General features: G+C 48.5%; 1 protein-coding gene across 1 annotated transcript; it reads right to left on the bottom strand.

Annotated features, from left to right (window-relative positions):
- Positions 1-390: 390 nt before the first annotated feature.
- On the bottom strand, positions 391-6,974 carry PCBD1 (pterin-4 alpha-carbinolamine dehydratase 1). The gene is made up of 4 exons (XM_047762550.1): positions 6,837-6,974; positions 3,869-4,000; positions 2,014-2,094; positions 391-960 (listed from the first exon to the last, which is right to left on the bottom strand). The coding sequence occupies exons 1-4, from the start codon at positions 6,837-6,839 to the stop codon at positions 862-864; spliced, it is 315 nt and encodes a 104-aa protein (XP_047618506.1). The 5' UTR covers positions 6,840-6,974; the 3' UTR covers positions 391-861.
- Between the last annotated feature and the right edge of the window lie 5,345 nt (positions 6,975-12,319).

Here is a 12,319-nt window from a genome sequence, read left to right on the forward strand (position 1 = left end):
AAGGGGTACAGGAGTAACATGTTACTAACAGATACACACCACTACATATAAAGCAGATAAGCATCAAGGACTTACTGTATAGCACAGGGAACTATATTCAATATTTTCTTTTTTCTTTTTTTTCTTTTTGTCTTTTCTAGGGCTAGGGGTCCAATCGGAGCTGTAGCTGCAGGCCTACACCACAGCCACAGCCTTTGATTACTTTCCTGCTGCATTTGCTATTTATATTTGTGTTACTGTACACAGGTTTGTAAACACTATTGCCTGAGATATTTGTATATCTTTCCCCCTTGAGGCCTGAACACTGTCTTGCATGAAAGCAAGTCCTTTACATGCCTGTTGACTCCAATGTGGATTGATCCATGGAAAAGAAGATTCCAGAGCCTGAGGCCAAGTGAAATAAGGATTTTATTTGCAGCATAAAAGCACATGTGTTTCTGTCACACAGGATGAGGATGACTTTGGGGTCCCTGGTTCCTAAGAGAAGACTTTTTCTCAGACACAGCATCTATCTTAGCGTCTCAGGAAATGAATTAGAAAGGGAGTGAGACACAGCCTGGAAAAGAAATCACTACGTTGCCAGGAAGTTATAAGGAAAGGGAAGCTCTTATTCAAATCAGTGCCCATGTAACAGCCCCAAGGAGGAAGAGGGTGGTGTGGGGAGAAATGGTCTAAGCTCTTAGGGTTGGCAGCGATGCTGGCTTCTCCTTGCACAGCGAGGACTTGCCTCTGAACAGAGGCAGCACCGTCCACTTGGCAGTTCTGACTGCAGCAGTACCTTGGGGCTCCCTGGTTCCCTCTCTGGGTCCCCAGTCCAGTCCCCCCTTCCTCCCTGAAGAATTCAGAGATGAAGGGCAAGGTCTATGTCATGGACACCGCTACTTGCTCGATGAAGCTGGCCAGGTTTATGTCCCGTTCTGAAAGGCCCGCACACTCGTGGGTGCTCAGGGTGATGTGGACCTGAAATAAAACCAGAGATTCGGGGCCAGCTGATCCTGAGGACTGCCCCGAAGAGCAGGAGGGGGTCACCAGCGCCTGGGCTCGGTCGGGCTAAGGAGAGGAGCCAGGCACTACTGCCTCTCCTGGGGGCTGCCCTCCTGGTTAGTCTTTAACATAGTACAAAACTGTTTTTACATCTCCAAACATTGTGGTGACCTTGGCACAGGATAAAAAGGAAAGATCCAAATATCAAGAGCAACCTAAAGGCGACAGGCAAGACCCCAAACCAACTCCAACTCCTAAATACTGTCCATTTACAGATTGTCTCTTCTAGCCTTTATGCTTTTAGGAAGAGTCCAGCATAGCTCTTGGTGCATGGCAGGCATTTAATGAGCGTTTCTGTTCACTCAGCAGACAAGCTGATCTACTTGGTGTACATGGGTATTCTTAGTTCAAGTTTATTACTCTTTCATTCTTTTTTTTTTGTCTTTTTGCCTTTTCTAGGGCTGCTCCTGCGGCACAGCGGCATATGGAGGTTCCCAGGCTAGGGGTCTAATCAGAGCTGTAGCCGCTGGGCTACACCACAGCCACAGAAACACAGGATCCAAGTCCCGTCTTCGACCTACACCACAGCTCACGGCAATGCTGGATGCTTGACCCAGTGTGCAAGGCCAGGGACTGAACCCACAACCTCATGGTTCCTAGTCAGATACGTTAACCACTGAGCCACGACGGGAACTCCTACTCTTTCATTCTTCCAGACCTCCTCCTCAAGAACTTCAGCCCTTTAGAGCTATTGACAATGACTATGCCTGGTTCCCACAGCCTTTCCTTCCTTGAGATTTGCCTTCTGAGTGACTACTTCAGCCACAAGCTATCTCACTAGTGTTTCCATTTGCATCTCTTTAATCTGTTGCGAGGTTGACTATTTTCCAGGGGTGTTTATGTCGATCCTTGGAGGGCAATGCAAGGAACAGGAGTGGACAGTGGACCTGTGGGTGTAGGGAGGCCCACAGGCAAATCCAAGGAAGGGGCCTTCAGAACAAGCTGGAGTTCTAGACATGCGTCACTCACCTTGTTGTACACGTTAAACCATTCAGGGTGGTGGTCCAATTTCTCAGCCTGCAGGGCCACTCTCGTCATGAAGCCAAAAGCCTGTTTAGTGCAATGAGACTCAGGTTAATGTCCTGAGAGAGCCAACTGCTGACCCCTTTTCATGGCCAGTGTAAGGCCCAGATGCAGAAGGAAGATGGCCCTTCCAGCTTTCAGCCTTCCCCAGTTCTGAGGCTGGAGTGTGAGGTGGGCCACCTGCAGTGGGGTGTCTCGTTATCAGGATCACTAACAGGATGAAAACACCAGAGAGGTTTTGAGTCTTGGTCCATCTTTTCCTACCTGAACAGGCTCCTCTAAGGATTGTTTCTAAAAGACAGTGAAAGACAGTCATCATATGATATCACTTATATGTGCAATCTTTTTTTTTTTGTCTTTTGTCTTTTTTTTAGGGCCACACTTGCAGCATATGGAGGTTCCCAGGCTAGGGGTCAAATCAGAGCTATAGCTTCCGGCCTATGCCGGAGCCATAGCCACGCCAGATCCGAGCCATGTCTGCGACCTACACCACAGCTCATGGCAACGCTGGATCCTTAACCCACTGAGCGAGGCCAGGGATCGAACCTGCAACCTCATTGTTCCTAGTTGGATTCGTTTCCACTGCGCCATGACGGGAACTCCAATATGTGGAATCTTAAAAAAGGATACAAATGGGAGTTCCTGTCATGGCTCAATGGTTAACGAACCTGATTAGGATCCATGAGGATGTGGGTTTGATCCCTGGCCTCACTCAGTGGGTTGAGGATCCAGCAATGCCATGAGTTGTAGTGTAGGTCGCAGATGTGGCTTGGATCTGGCATGGCTGTGGCGTAGGCCAGTGGCTACAGCTCTGATTTGACCTGTAGCCTGGAAACCTCCATATGCTGCAGGTATTGTCCTAAAAAGCAAAAAAAAAAAAAGCCCATTGACAGGGGAGTGGATCAAGAAGATGTACTACATATACACAGTGGAATATTACTCAGCCATTAAAAAGAATGAAATACCAGCATTTTTTGCAACATGGATGGACCTAGAAACTATCATGCTAAGTGAAGTCAGCCATACAATGAGACACCAACATCAAATGCTTTCACTGACATGTGGAATCTGAAAAAAGGACAGACTGAACTTCTTTACAGAACAGATGCTGACTCACAGACATTGAAAAACTTATGGTCTCCAGAGGAGACAGTTTGGGGGTGGGGGGATGTGCCTGGGCTGTGGGATGGAAATCCTGTGAAATTTCATTGTGATGATCATTATACAACTACAGATGTGATAAATTCATTTGAGTAATAAAAAAAATTGAAAAAAAAAGGTTTACAAATGAACTTCTTTGCAGAACAGAAATAGACTCTCAGACTTTCAAAACCTTACAGTTACCAAAGGGGATGGGGTGGGGGGGAGGGAGGATGGCCTGGGGGTTGGGGATTGGCATAAGCACACTGAGGCATACGGAATGACTGACCAGCAGGGACCTGCTGTGCAGCACAGAGAACCCTACCCAATACTCGGTGATAATCTGTGTGGGGAAAGAAACGGAACGAGAATGGCTGTGCGAACACGTAGAACTGAATCACGTTGCTGTACAGCAGAAATGATCACAACCTTGTACATCAACTATACTTCAACACAACGTAAAATAAAAGTTCCAGGTGTGGAGAGCCCAAGACCCGTCTCCCCACCCTCTGCTTCCCGAGCATGATGCTTTCCAAATAAACTGGAAACTGGATTGGTGTAGCGTCTGAGAGTCACGACTAACAGGACTTTCGGGGAGGGAACACGTCCAGAGTGTGACCCCCATCAGCTCAGAACACTCCATCCCACCCTGGCGCCATACCCTATTGAAGTCTTTGAAATGAAACTGCTTGAAGATGGCATCCCGGCCTTCCAGCTCGTTCCACCCCACGGCCCGCAGGTTTGGCAGCAGCTGGTCCCTCTCTTCCGCACTTAGCCTGTGCGCTTTGCCAGCCTAGGAGAGGGAAAACACACAGGCCCACAGGCATTTGTTTGAACAGGACAACAGAGAGGGCCCTGGACCTTTGGGGACATTCAGCCAGCCTCCACTGGTGGCTCCAGTGACAGTGACGCAGTCAAAGGGCAGCTGGTCTAAAGCAACAGACTGGGAGGTGGGGCTCTGGCTTGAGCACAGATAGGTTCTTAGAGAACAGACGGTCCTGAGGTGTGATGCAAATCACTGGGCCAGAGAAACACGCCTCCTCCATCTGCCCCCGAAGCCTTACAGAGGGTGGCCCTCCATAAAAACCAAACCAAACAAAAACTAGGTCTCTACCATTAATAGGGGAGTAAAAGCAAATCAAGACCTTACTCACTCTGTATTGAAGAGGAAACGGGCCTAGAGAGGGGAGACGGCCACCCTTCTCCCCGCTCCCCAGCCTCCATCAGTGAAAGCACAGGCCTTGTTCTCAAGGCGCGTCTCTCCGTCTGCACGCCTGGGGCCAGGCAAAGGCACCCTGGCTTAAGACATGTTCCAGGCAATTCTTAGTCACACCAGAGTCCACGACCCCCGGCAGCACCTCCCAGTGCGTACTGCACCGTGCTCCCACGCAGCCTCTGGTTCCCAGCTTCTGGGCCTACGTTTCTCAGATTCTCACCTTCTTTTCTATTCTGTCACCTTAGGAAGCCAGAGCCACAGAGCTCAGCCCCCAAAGCAGATGTAACTTGGCCAAGGGCAAAGGGCAAGGCCAGTGCCCCAGCCTATCACCCGCTGTGCACGCTGCCCAAACTGGCGCAGTTCAGGCCATGAGTGGAACCCTCAGAGAACAGAAGCAAGCAAAGGTCAGTTTCCGCCTCGAAGAAGATCCAGGTGGAGGCGCTTAAGGGATCCCGGTATTGAGGCCCTAAAGTAGAACTACCCGAGGGTGGAAAGCGTAAGCGCTAAATGAGAAGTGAGTCAGTAAGGCCTGGGGAGAGCACTTGAGGGAGGTTAATCTGGCTTTTATGAGGCGGTCCTGGAAGACTGGAAGCCAGGTGGGCTTGAGGCGGTCATCTCCCCTGGCTCAACAGCTGAAAAAGGGCACAAGAACTGCCACTTCAGTGATCAGCAAGAGAAGCCAAGGGGCACTTTAGGACACTCCACTGTTACTAAAGGAATGACATCTCCCTTTTGTTTTTGTCTTTTTAGGGCCGCACCCACGGCATATGGAGGTTCCCAGGCTAGGGGTCTAATCAGAGCTGTAGCTGCTGGCCTACACCACAGCCACACAACACAGGATCCGAGCCGTGTCTGTGACCTACACTACAGCTCTTGGCAATGCCCGATCCTTAACCCACTGAGCAAGGCCAGGGATCAAACCTGCGTCCTCATGGTTGCTAGTTAGATTTCTTTCTGCTGTGCCATGACGGGAACTCCCGATGTCATCTGCCTTTTTAAAAGGAGACTTCCTGGGGCAAGTAGGCTTGTGACAGGCCTTTAGGTTTGGGGTAGAACCGGGCTCTTATAACTCAACCTGTTCTCCCTCCTGAAAGCGCACGTTCCCTCTGGACAACCCCGGCTTGGTCCGTCTCCTCTCCTGGGCTCCAGAAGGCCAGCGAGGGCAGTGGAGTCCTGCATCACCGCCCAAACCCGTCTCTGTTCCAGAGCCGGCCCTGTCTCAGTGGCTGATAAACCTGGTCCGTGTTTCTAGGCAGCCAAGGTGTCAGAACCCAGCCTCTAGTTCTCTGGCTCTGAAAGGAGGACATGTGCACTAGGGGAGCTCCTAGGAGGCTCCCCTTCCTCTTTAGAATCTTCGGGAACCCCCCCCCCCACATTTCACAGCCTGGGGCTGAACTGAGGAGCCCCTCTGAGATCTGGGATCAGAGAGGGGGCAGGGGCGTGTTTGCTTAGTAAGTCACAGGTCAGCCCTGGCCTCAGCCTGGGCCCAGGGAGGCTGTGGGTGTTACTGATTACCCGCAGCCTACAGTTTTGGGGCCTCAGTGCACCTCACAATGGGCTCACTCACCACCTCCCCTCCACCCAAGTCATAGCCTTCAAAATGCCCTCCCAGGCCTCATTACAGCCCCAGTCGCTCCTAAGGCTTTGGGGCCTAATGCTTTCACTGCTTAGTAAAGCTTCCTGCTGTGCAGGCTGGCCTATCCTCCCTACGCAACAGCTGAGCACAGGGCCTAAGGCTCCCCTCAGGGAAAGCTCAGGGCAGACGGTGGATGACTCTGAGCAATCATGTCACCCGTGGCTGGGCACAGGCCTCAAACTAGGTGCCCCCCGGAGGGGCTGGCTCTCAGGTTGGGGGCAGCACACAGGGCTGAGCAGAAGTGCAAGAGAGAAGCGCAGTAAACAGGCAGGCAGAGGCACACGCAAATTCAGTCGCCCCGCCCCCTTTGCACACTCACAAGGCTTCCCCCCACCCCCGACCACCCGGTCCCTACCCTAGCCCCCAGTGTAGGACAGAATCATGCCACCAAGGAGGACTACGTCTGCAGGCTCACTACGTCCCCTCCCCGCTGCCCGTCTCACTGCCCCACCCCCACCGGGAGAGCTCTCTAAGCTGGGCCTGCGCGGCCTTGAGGCCTCAGGCACAGATGGCCAGGGAGCCGGGGAAAGCCTGGGCTCCCGCCTCGCCGTCACCCAGACCTGCCACCGCCCCGCTTCCGACCTCAGCTTTCCCCAGGGGACCACTGGCGGGATGGGGTACCGGCGGGACAGAGACCCCGATTCCCCCAGGCCGGCGCGGCTGCTCTGCAAGGAGCTGGGAGGGACCGCCCCCCGCTTCTGGCCGGGCCCCCTGGGCCGGCCTCGGCGGGCCCCTTCCTCTACGCCGCACCCCCCTCCTAACCCGGCCGCCCCTCACCATGCCGGGTGGCGCAGACGCGGGCTAGCAGCAGGTGGTAGCGGAGCGGAAGAGCGCGACGCCGGGCGCACCGGGAAGCCGTCGGGCGGGGCAGCGCTCGGGCCGCCCCGGGGCGGGAGCGAGGCCGGGCAGGGGCCGCCCACCCGTAATCATTAACTCCAGCTGCGGCTCCTTTCCAGGACTTTCCTCATTGCCAAGCTTGCAGCGAGGTCAGAGGTTAAGGACGCGCGGGCTCCTAACGCAGGCTTGGGTTTATGCATCGCGCACTGTCCCTTACCAGCTGTGTGACCCTCGACGCCAGATTGCTTTTTCTTTTTTAGAAAAACGTCTTACTGAGGAATAAACCCACACAATACACTGCCCGTATTTAAAGTGTACAATGTGATGCCTTTTGGCATATGTATGCATCCTTGCAACCATTACCATGATGACGAGGACGTGACCATAAGCCCTAAATTGCCTCCTCCCTCCTCAGAGATCTATTGACCTGCTTCCTTTACTATAGATTATATTGCGTTTTCTGGAAGGCTATGTAAATGAAAATCATACGGGTTACCCTCTTTTTAGATCTGCCTCCTTTCACTCAGCATAATTACTTTGAGGTTTACCCATGTCGATGCATATATCAATAGTTTTCCCTTTGATGACTAAGTAGAAATTATTTTACAGTATTATATTGTAATGGATATGCTACAATTTGTTGGACATTGGGTTGTTTCCAGTTTTTGATTAGTACAAATAAAGCTGCTATGAACTTTTGCCTGCAAGTCTTTGGATATATGCTTTAATTTTTCTTGGGGAAATACCTGGGAATGGAATGGCTAGGTCATAGAACAGGTATATGCTTATAAGTTGTTAGGAAACTGCCAAACTGCTTCTCAAAGTAGCAGGACTATTTTCCACCGCCACCAGTGGCATATGACAGTGCAGCTTCACCTTCACCTAGAGGGAATACTCCTAAGCCAATCTTTTTATTATTTAGCCATTCTAATTGGTGCACAGTAGTATCTCACTGGTGGTTTTCAGTTGCCTTAATGACTAATGATATTAAGTATCTTTTCATGTGCTTATTTGCCAATGGTCAGTCATTGGTGAATTGCCTGTTCAAATTTCCTGCCCATTAAAAGTAATAGTTTGTTTTCTTATTGCATTTTGAGAGTTCTTCATTCTGAATACAAGCACTTTATCAGATATGTGATTTGGCATATTTCGTTTGCATTTCCACAATGTCTCTCAAAAGGCGAATGTTCTTGATTTTGATGACACCCAATTTATCAACTCTTTCTTTTATGGATTGGTATTTTGGTGGTTTAACTAGGAATCGTTGCCTAATCCTAGGTCACAAAGATTCTTCTCCTGTGTTTTCTTCTATATTTAATAGTTTTTGGTTTTATTTTACAGAATTTAGAGTGGTCTTTTTAAGTTGGTTTTTGGGAGCTATCAAGACATTAACTGCTTGTCGGTTCAGATATTGCAAATATCTTCCCATTCAGCCATCTGTACCCTGTCATCTTCCAGGATATCCTTCGTTGGCAGAAATCTTATACTTTGGGAAATGCCACAAAATTGGGTTGTGATGATTATTGTGCAACTATAAATGTAATAAAATTCATTGAGTAATTTAAAAAAGAAATCTTATATTTTGGTGTGGTAAGATTTATATTTTTTCCCCTAGAAATTTATGCTTTTGAAGGTTTACTTGGCAAGTCCCTGCCCACCCCTGCCACAAAAATATTGTCCCTTTTCCTTCTGCTAATTTTACAGTTGGGAAACTTAAGACGGTAGTATGAAAAGTCCCCTTTTACATGCAACGTGAAGCAGGATGTAGGCTAGCCTTCAAAGATGGCCCTCGAGTGAACCTTGACTTCCAGGATTCCTGCCTTATGGCTTCTGCTAATCATCCATCAGTCACATGAGTGAGGCTTCCTGGCCGCCCAGACCTTCAGATGACTTCAGCCCCTGCAGACATCTGACTGCAGTCTCATGTGAGATCCCAAGTGAGAACACTGCCTGGCAGAAACAAGGCAACCCATGGAACCATGAGAAATAATAGGACATTTTAAGCCACCCAGTTTTGAGATTGTTTGTTCTGCAGCTATAGACAACAGGACAAATAGATTTCTAAATAAAAACTGGTACCTGGAAGTGGAGTATTAAGACTAACCTCAGACAGGTAGCATTAGCTTGGGAACCTTGGTGGGGAGAAGGTGGGAGAGGAGGTTTCAAAGACAGAGAGGATTTGGGCTTCAACTCGCTAGGGTGTAGGAAGCTGGAAACTCTTACATTGACAATGAGAATAATACAAATTCATCACTTTTCTTTAGCTCTCCAGGGAGCTGAGGTCTCAGGACAGCCAAGTAGTCTGAATTCCAAGGGAGGCTGGATGCACAGACGGGCTCACCTGTGCTAGCTAGGTGTGGGGCAGGAGAGGGAGGACACACAGCCTCCATAAAAGTGGGTAAGAAGAAATCAGCTAAAATTTTAACAATTTTAGCTGTTGGAAGCCAGGTGTGTGGAAGAGTTGGGGACCTGAGAGACGGGGAGGGTTAGCACACAGGCACAGCTTTTAATTATGGATCTCCACTGAGACCAGGAGAAAGAGCAGGGGAAGGGCAATAGATGGAAGCAAACCCCCACCTCAGCTAAGCAGCGGATTGGTTGTTGCTGTGTGAAAAGGGCCAAAGGCTCAGACCTCTCCAGACCCTTGTCTTAAAGGAGCAGAAGGCTTAAATCACTAGGAGAAAGCCAACATATTCTGTCACTCTCAGGGCTCAGATAAAGACACATTGTGGCTTCATTTCCGGTAGGAGGAAAGAAAAAAATCCCTCTATGCTGGGAGAGGAGCAGGAAACAGTTCTGGGCCCCGGATCCTATACCAAAACCACTAGAGGTCGACAACTGCCAGAGGTTAGCTACCTCTGCAGAGGAGCAGAACACGCAGGCACAAGTCCAGCTACAGATATGAGGCAGTCTGGCTGCTGTGGGGGTGGGGGTAGGGGTAGGCAGGAACACTGAGAAAGCTCCAGCACCCAGGGCAAAGGCCCACCTCCAGTTCCCCACCATGAATCTAGCAATAGTCATCTACCATTAGGAGAAGGACAAGAGTGTGGGGAGTATGTGGAGAGACGCCTTCTTCCCGTGGGATCATTAGGGAGATGCCAACTGGTACCACAAAGAGATTCCCATGCATTCCTCTTAGAAGGACGAGGGAAAAAATGCCACCTGGTAATACTGCGTGCTAATAAAGATGTGGAGTCACTGGAACTCTTGCACATTGCTGGTAGACAGATAAAATGGTTCAGCTCCTTTGGAAAACGATTTGGCAATTTCTCAGGTAGTTCAACATAATGATTTGATTATTATGATTATAACTGCCTCATGATTTGGCAACCCCGCTCCAAGAGAAATGAAGACAGATCCATGAAAAAAAAAAAAAAAGACATGGATACAATTGTGTATAGCAGCTGTATTTGTAAATGATCCAAACATCCGGCAAGAGATGAATGAATCAACAAATGTGGTCCATTCACATGCTGGACTATGACTCAGATGTAGACAGGAACCAATTGCTGACCTGTGCAACGACATGCTTGAGTCTCAAAAGCATTATGCTAAGTGACAGAAGTTACACTGAAAGTTTTTAAAAAAATCATCTGCTTACAAATATTACACATCTGATGACTGGAATACATTTCTAGTGATTAGACTCTATTTCTATAAGCATCGAGGCTTGCTTCTCCTCCATTACCCACATGCTTCTCTGCCAGGGGCCATGGGCTGCTTTCCTGTCGCAGCTTCTGGCTCTGCACCTTTATGTCACCTCACGATGCTGGGTGAACTGGCATTGCAGGAGGTGGGAATATCTGCAGAAGGCATTCCAGAATCGGAACAGCTAGCAATGACTAATCTAGACAAAGATGTACCTGAGAATCACTCTTTCATGTGTCCCTTTAAACCCAAATGAACTGTATCCTCAACTCCGCTTGCCCTTAGAAAGATCCCCAGACATAATCAATGTTTAACAAAACCAACGTGAAGGGGGTGGCGTAGGGAAAGTTGGTGTGACAAAAGACAAGGGGCTTAACCTATTGCACTTAAAATATCTTTGGTTCTGCAAATTTTGCAAAATGATGTTTTTCTTCCCACCACCTTTCCGCCTCCCCGGCTTGGGAATATTATCTGCCGGTGGATTGCGCTCTGTTCTAGACAGATGCAAGTGAGAGGGCGTTAATACCCCACACTCAACCAGTGGGGGTGGGGCTGGGTGGGTAAATACCCACGTCATCGCCCCTTGGTGGAACCATGCTAGTGTGTTCAGCAGTGTCTCAGGGGTCCCCAGAGAGATCAGCCTCGATGTGATCCCCTGTTCACCAGTGTACGTGTTCTTGGCTTTCCCCCCCTCTCCACTAACCTGCCTTTTCTCAATTCAAGATTGTCCTTGGTGATAACACCTCATTTATTACATATGTTTTAATTATTTTCTCTGAATCTCACTTGCTTTTTTGCTCCGTGATGGAGTAAAAATGTTTAGTTTTTAGATAGTCATATTCCTCCTGACTTTTCCTTTATGGTTTTTGGGTTTCATGCCTTGCTCAGAAAAGACTTTTGCAACCCAGTGTTAACAAATATCTGTCTCTACTGCCTTCTAAAATTTTGACAGTTGGTAAGAAGTCAAAGAGATTATTAATCTCTCTGGAATTTACTTTGGGCATTGTGTGAAAGAGCAACAACAACGTATTACTGTGTTTTTCCAGTGGACAATCATCCCAAACTATTTTTTTAATATATTAACCAGTCCATCTTTTCCTTGCTGATGTGACTGCTACTTCTGTATTATGCTAAATTCCCATATTCCCTGTGGCTTGGTTTTTGGATTGTTTGTTCTGTTCCTTTGATCCATCACTCTGCCCTGTTTTAATTACTCCCGCTTGAGAGTGTGTTTTGTTATCTCATAGGCCAAGTCTCCTCTCATTTTTCTTCTTTTTCAAAATGTTCTTGGCTATTCTTACTTGTTCACTCTTTCAGATGAGCTTTAAAATCAGCTTGTCAAGTTCTATAAAAATCCCTTTAGCATTCTGATTGGAAATGCATTGAATTTATAGATTTAATTTGGGAAGAATTGACATCTTCGTATTACCGAGTCTTCCCATTCTGGAGCATGATATATCACTCCATTTACTCAGGCCTTCTTTATGTCCTTCAGTAAAGTTTTATTGTGTTTCTCATACAGGACCTGGACATTTCTCATTAAGTTTATTCTCAGATATTTTATAGTCTGGGTTAGCCATTGTGCATGGCACGGTTTCCCCATTATATTTCTAATTGGCTATTGCTGGGTGTCGAGGAGAGGTGTGCATTTTGATGCGATCTTGTCTCCAGCCACGCTGATGAACTCTCTCTCCATCTAGTCCCAATATTTTTCTGTGGATGAGAAGAACTTTGAACCAGCCATGCCTGTCCCACATAGATGGGCCTTCCTCAAG

This window comes from Phacochoerus africanus, chromosome 15 (genome assembly GCF_016906955.1).
Source record: "Phacochoerus africanus isolate WHEZ1 chromosome 15, ROS_Pafr_v1, whole genome shotgun sequence".
Lineage (NCBI taxonomy): Eukaryota > Metazoa > Chordata > Mammalia > Artiodactyla > Suidae > Phacochoerus > Phacochoerus africanus.

Bases quoted from the DNA above. Each gene is read 5' to 3' on its own strand.
- PCBD1 (XM_047762550.1), bottom strand. The intron at 2,095-3,868 runs GTATGGCGCCAG...TGCACTAAACAG, and splicing joins ATTTCAAAGACTTCAATAGG to GCTTTTGGCTTCATGACGAG. The intron at 961-2,013 runs GTGAGTGACGCA...GTTTTATTTCAG, and splicing joins GGTTTAACGTGTACAACAAG to GTCCACATCACCCTGAGCAC.